This window comes from Malania oleifera, chromosome 4, assembly GCF_029873635.1.
Source record: "Malania oleifera isolate guangnan ecotype guangnan chromosome 4, ASM2987363v1, whole genome shotgun sequence".
Lineage (NCBI taxonomy): Eukaryota > Viridiplantae > Streptophyta > Magnoliopsida > Santalales > Ximeniaceae > Malania > Malania oleifera.
The window spans coordinates 92,290,205-92,297,163 of NC_080420.1; the positions used below are offsets into that span (position 1 = coordinate 92,290,205).

At 40.4% G+C, this 6,959-nt stretch overlaps 1 protein-coding gene across 1 annotated transcript; it reads left to right on the forward strand.

Moving 5' to 3' along the window:
• Positions 1–1,285: 1,285 nt before the first annotated feature.
• Positions 1,286–1,774, forward strand: LOC131153886 (uncharacterized). The gene has a single exon (XM_058106335.1). The coding sequence runs from the start codon at positions 1,286–1,288 to the stop codon at positions 1,772–1,774; it is 489 nt and encodes a 162-aa protein (XP_057962318.1).
• The last annotated feature ends 5,185 nt before the right edge of the window (positions 1,775–6,959 follow it).

The window sequence follows — 6,959 nt, forward strand, 5'->3', positions numbered from 1 at the left end:
ATTAAATTATTATATGTAAACATGCTATAAGTTATTAGAACTCGGATGGTTTAGTTTAGATCAGTATTTAGGGCTCGGTAACATAGCTATTAAGTTCAGTTAAGACTAGTGCCACCACACTTGCCAGTAGAGAGTGTGGGAGATGGATAGTTGATGTCGTTTCAGTGTAGTGTTGTAGACATCCCCCTGGTAGTCTAGACCATGGTGGGGCGGGTCCATCGCACTTACAAACACATTTGACTTGGCAGTGGTCGGCCAGCCATTGTCAAGTCTCGCCTTCGAGCTGCACAACCCAGTCATGTGGGGTAATACATGACATTAGCTAGCTATCCATCCTGGGTATTATTTCAGTACTATCAATTATTGTAGATGATTTTATAATAACTAAAATTCTGTATGATTTAACATGATCATGATTATGTATGTTTTATTCAATATTGTATCATTAGTGTTTGTCCAGACATGTGTTATATATTGTTTATCTATTATAGTACGAATATACTCATATTGCCACACAACTGATATTAGTTTATTTCCCTTGCTGAGAGGTGTCTTGCCCTAACTTACAAAACATTTTAGGGAATCTAGATAGACAGGCAGACCGAGCTCCATGTCAGTAGAGGCAGTTCATACTACCTTGGTTAGAGGGTGAGTTACTGAGTTAGGGTCAGATGGTTTTTGGATTAAGATCCTAGTTTTCCTTTTGGTCTTTTGGAGGATTGTATATTTATATTATAGATATGTTATGGATTGTAGTGAAACTCTGGTATTTTTTGTTGTGAATGTAATCTATTTTTTTCACTGCTTAAGTGTCCCCTGTGTATGATAGGTATATTCCTAGTACCTATGGGTCCAGGTTGATCGTGTTTTATCAGATTAACAGGATATCATGAGTATGATATTAAATGTTATTATGAAAAAAATATATATATGGTAAAATAGGCAAATTGTTATAGTTTGGTATCATAGGGCAGGTTTCTAGGTTCTACAAATTTTAGAAAGTAGGGGAAACAATACCAGAGTATAGGACAAAGGAATTTGAGGTTTTGTTTTGTAGTGTAGACGCAAGACTTCCATGATGGTTTATGTGTCTTTCCTGCGGCGACGATTTCAGGAGAGTCATAGCAAACTATTGTCGAGTTGGGTGTCTAAGTTGCCTGATTGCACATTGAATTAAGAATATGGATGATAAATTAATTAAGGATATGATATACTACTTAGATGAAATTTGTTGGACATGTTAGGCTAATATGGTCCTAAATCCAAGTTTATTATCTTTTTAGGGATGGATCCTGGAGGTGGTAGCACGCATGCAAGTGGTAGTGAGGGTGTTGGGCTCTCGGGTGCAGCTGGTGGTGACTCAGACGTAGTATTACGCAACGTGGCTCAGCAAGTTATGATTGAATATGCCAGAAGCTCCAAGGAGCAAAGAGGTCCGTCTGCAGACCACAGTTGTACGATTGAGAAGTTTACAAAGATGAATCCTCCGGCTTTCTTAGGAGAAACTGATCTTGTAGTTGCTGAGAATTGGATGCAGGAGATTGAAAAGGTGTTGGCAATGCTGCAATGTATAGAGGAGCGGAGGGTTCTATTTGCCACGTATAAACTAATAGGAGAGGTCAAGAGATGGTCAACGAAAGTGAAACTCCTGGAGCAGCTGAGGTCAGTACCTATAGAGATGACATGGGACCGATTCAAAGAAATATTTTTCAACATATACTTTCCGGCCTCATCCAGGGAAGCCAAGGTAGAGGAGTTCCAGAATCTGAAGTAGGGACAGTAGACAGTGCAGCAGTAGGCGGTGAGGTTCATTGAATTGTCTCGCTTTGTCCCACACATTATCCTAGACGAGATGAAGAAAGCAAGATAGTTTGAAAGAGACTTAAGATGAGAATTATATAAGTAGGTGGCAATACTGAAACTACAGTACTTTGTCGTGTAGGTAGATGGAGCAGCGGTGGCAGAAGTCAGAGAGATCCACGCCTTCAAGTTTCTAGCATGGATCTAGTCAGGGTTCATGGAAGAAGGGTGGCTACTATAAGGATCGAAAGCAAGAGTCAGGGAGTCATGGGATTCATGGTATGCAGTCATACCCAGCTTGTCAGATTTGTGGGAAAAAACACCCAGAAGAGTGTTATGCTGGGCAAGGTGTCTGCTACCGATGCGGGGAGCTAGGGCATATGATGAGAGACTGTTAGGCTCATATGGGAGTTTCTCACACTCCTATAGCTGCTCGGGGAGGTTATCAGGCGCCTTGTGGTGATCAGCAAAGGAATACGACTCTGGCGAGAGTTTTCGCCTTGACTCCAAGTGATGCGAAGACAGCCGGCGATGTGGTGATAGGTATGATTAACATGCTTTCATTTAAAGTTATTGTATTGTTTGATTTAGGAGCCACACACTCGTTTGTGTCTATGTGGTGTATTAGATTATGTGGGGCAGAAACACAGTTGTTGGACACCGAACAGTTAGTAACTACACTGACATGATTAGTAGTGAGGTGTAGTAGAGTGCTTCGAGGCTATCTAGTTGATATCGTGGGGAAAGTCTTACCAGATGACCTGATAGTATTGGACATGCATGGGTTTGATGTAATATTTGGTATGGACTGGATGGCTGCTAACTACGTTAGTATAGACTGTTGTTTAAAAAATTGATATTCAGACCTCCAGGAGGACCAGAATTAGGTTCATGGGGTCACAAGTGCAATCCCTGCCTCAGTTAGTATTAGCCATACAAGCGAGGAGATTATCCTGGACGGTTGTTAGGGGTTTGTGGCCTTTGTAAAGGAAATATCAAAAAATGAATTAAATCTTGCTAATACGCCAGTGGTGAAGGAGTTTTCAAATGTCTTTCCAGACGAGCTACCCAGGTAGCCTCCTGATCGCGAGGTAGATTTCTTTATTGATCTATTTTTTCGAGGATGGCACCAATTTCTAAAGCTCCTTATATGATGGCTCCAGCAGAATTGGGAGAGCTAAAGAATCAGTTGCAAGACTTACTGGATAAGGGTTTTATTCGGCCTATTGTATCACTGTGGAGAGCTCCAGTGTTATTTGTAAAGAAGAAAGACGGGTCCATCAGGATGTGTATAGATTACGGGGAAATTAATAAAGTGACAATCAAGAACAAGTATCCTCTACCCCATATAGCCGACTTATTTGATCAGCTTCAAGGTACACTGGTCTATTCCAAGATCGACCTCAGGTCAGGTTATCACCAGGTGAAAGTTAAAACTGAAGATATTTCAAAGACAGCCTTCAGGACGAGGTATGGACATCATGAATTCCTCATTATGCCTGTTGGTCTGACAAGTGCTGCTACTGTATTCATGGATTTGATGAATACAATTTTTCACCAGTTTTTAGACCAGTTCATTGTAGTTTTCATTGATGACATACTGGTTTACTCGAGGAGTTTTAAGGAGTATGAGGCGCACTTGGGACAGGTACTGTAAAAGCTTAAAGAAAATAAGTTGTATGCTAAGTTTAGTAAATGTGAATTTTGGCTCAAGAACATTGCATTTATGGGGCATGTTATATCTAGTGATGGCATATCTAAAGATCCTAGTAAGATAAAGGCAGTGGTAAATTAGGAAAGGCTGAGGAACGTTTAAGAGATCAGGAGTTTCTTAGGACTGGCGGGATATTACTGTCAGTTTGTAGAGGGATTCTCAGGACTGTTGGGGCCTTTAGAGCGAATGACTAGGAAGAATGCCAGAGTTGTATGGGATGATGAATGCGAGCAGAGCTTCCAGGAACTAAAGCAGCGGCTCGTCACTGCACCAGTACTGATGATTCCATTGGGGGGTGATGGCTATGTAATTTACAGTGACGTGTCTATGAAAGATATCAACTGTGTATTGATGCCGCATGGTAGGATTGTAGCTTATGCATCCCGATAGTTGAAAGAGTATGAAAAGAACTACCCTACCCACCATATAAAATTGGCTGCAGTAATAAACGTGTTAAAGATTTGGAGGCATTACTTGTACGGTGAGAGATGTGAGATATTCTTCGATGACAAAAGTGTAAAGTACTTTTTCACTCAAAAGGAGCTAAACATGAGACAGGGGAGGTGGTTGGAGCTTATTAAAGATTATGACTTCATTATCAATTACCACCTAAGGAAAGCAAATGTGGTAGCTGATGCTTTGAGGAGGAAATCAGTAGGACCAGCACTGGCAGCTATGGAGGTTTAACATCCGATCCAGATGGATCTAGAGAGACTCGGTGTAGAGTTGGTAGAGAGTGATCCTTAGGTGTTTATTGCCAATTTAGTGGTGCAGCCTACATTACATGAAAAGATTAAAGTTGCTCCGAAAGAGGACCCAGAATTAGTAGAGGTAATAGCCAGAGTACAGGGTGGTCAGGGAGAGGAGTTCAATATTTCAGGTGACGGAGCTCTGAGGTTTCACACCAGATTGTGTGTGCCTACAGATTCTGATATCAGAAGGACCATCCTTAAGGAGGCTCACAAATCTCTATACACGGTTCATCCCGACAGCACAAAAATGTATAGGGATCTTCAGGAATTTTTCTAGTAGAGAGGCATAAAGAGGGAGATTGCCGAGTTTGTAGCACAGTGCTTGATGTGCCAGTAGGTTAAGGCTGAGTACTAGAGATCACTAGGTTAGTTGCAACCACTTTTCATTTCGGAGTGGAAGTGGGATCACATATCTATGGATTTTGTTACGAGGTTGCCGTCGGCATTGCATTGTCAGAATGCAATTTGGGTGATCATGGATCATCTAATGAAGACCGCTCATTTTCTTCCCATTAAAATCAACTACTCCATGGATAGACTGGAAGAGATTTATGTTCAGAAGATAGTCCATTCTCATGGTCTGCTAGTGTCTATAGTATAAGATAAAGACCCACATTTCACGTCACAATTTTGGTGGAGCTTGTAGGAGGCTCTAGGGTCTCAATTATCCTTCAGCATGACCTTTCATCCTCAGACAAATGGATAGATTGAGAGGATGATCCAGATTCTTAAAGATATGCTATGGGCTTGCGTGTTGGAGTTTGGTAGTAGTTGGACCCAGTCTATCCCACTGGTGGAGTTTGCATACAATAATAGCTATCAAACCAGCATCAGGATGGCACCTTATGAAGCGTTGTATGGAAGAAGGAGTCATTCCCCATTATATTGGGATGAGATGGGTGAGCGGCAAGTTTTGGGGCCAGAGCTAGTGCAGCAGGCATATGATAAAGTTCGGCTCATCAGAGACAAGATCAGTGCCGCTCAGAGCCGGTAGAGGAGTTACGCTGATACTCACCGCAGAAAACTAGAATTTGATATGTGAGATCACGTGTTTCTAAAAATAACTCCATTAAAGGGAGTTATGAGATTTAGAAGGAAGGGTAAGCTTAGCCGTAGGTTTATTGGCCCATTTGAGATCCTTGAGAGAGTGGGGTCAGTTGCCTACAGGCTAGCCTTACCACTCATTTTGTCTAGAATACACGATGTATTCCATGTTTCCATTTTGAGGAAATACGTCCCAGACTCCTCTCATGTGATCAATTTTTGTGAGATCGAGCTCAGGGATACTCTGACATATGAGGAGGTACTAGTGTAGATTCTGGACAAGAAATAATAGGAATTGCGCAATAAGAAGATTCCTTTAGTAAAAGTCTTGTTGAAAATCATGCAGTAGAGGAAGCTTCATGGGAGCTCGAGGAGTAGATACAACAGAAATACTTGCATTTATTCAGTGGGGTTTGGCAGTAATTAGGAAAAGATGCAAATAAGTATGTAGTGTCTCTTTTGCAAGTTAATCAGTACATGTAATAATCTTTTGGTAGTAGGTAGTATTTTGGTTTTGGGAGAATTTTAGTTTATATATTTGTAATCTCATAGGACCTTGAATGTAACCATGGTATTCCTCCGTCACAAGTGGGGGTAAGTAATAAAATCAGTAGCCCATTTTTCTTTAAAGGATGGTGTTCAGTACAGATAGTAAATTTTGAGGACAAAATTTTATAAGGAAGAAAGAATGTAGAGACCCAAAGAATTATAGTAATTAAATAATAAAAGAAAGTAGACAAGAGGATTTTTCAAAAATAAAAGAGGGGGGGGGGGTTTCAGCAGGGTCTCGTTGACGAGTGCAGAGTGCTCATCGACGAACAAGCTTCTTGGGCTCGTTGATGTGGACATGCGTTTCGTCAACGAGAACTTACAAAGAGACTGTTCCCCAGTTGATGAAACTCCTTCTTGGACTTGTTGACGAGGAAATGTGGCTCGTCGATGAGGCCACATGGACAAGCATTCTATAAAAGGCCAAGAATTCATTTTTTGTGAGAGAATCACATATAGATCATTTTCTCTCTCTAAAACTCATCCCCTTTTACCTTCTCTCTAGAAATCCGACCTTGTTTCATGCCGGTTCGATGATCCGAAGTCGCCACGCTAATCCTGGAAAGTTTCTCTTCATATCTGCAGGAGTAGATCATTGGTAGGGCCAACTTAGGCACCATCCCAAAATTTGGATAAGTTGATTATTTCAAGTTTTATAAGGTATTTGATAGTTCTGGACTGAGGAGGTGTAGTAGATGAAATCATACTACAGTTTCGTAGGGAAAAATGTGAATTTCAGGGTGTTGAACTGGGAATGTGATGACCCAAAATATATATATATATATATATATATATATGATTAAAGTACAATAATAATAAAATAATAAAAATGGTCATTTAGTTAATATCAATATATAAGTATTTTTCTGTAGGATCCTTGATTCCATATTTGATGCCTAAGAAAGACCTTGTCTTAGCGAGTGCTCAGAGACCATTGCGGCTCAGTCGCTCCCTGGAGGTCGGCCTGGTCAAAATGGAATTTCATAGGATAAACAGGGTAGACACTGTTTATATACGTAAATATGTACATAAAATAATGTTTTGACTGACATAATTTGTAGAAATATATGATAAAATAATAATAATATAGGTATCATATG

Coding starts and splice junctions, on each gene's coding strand:
- LOC131153886 (XM_058106335.1), top strand. CDS start 1,286: ATGGATCCTGGAGGTGGTAGCACGCATGCAAGTGGTAGTGAGGGTGTT.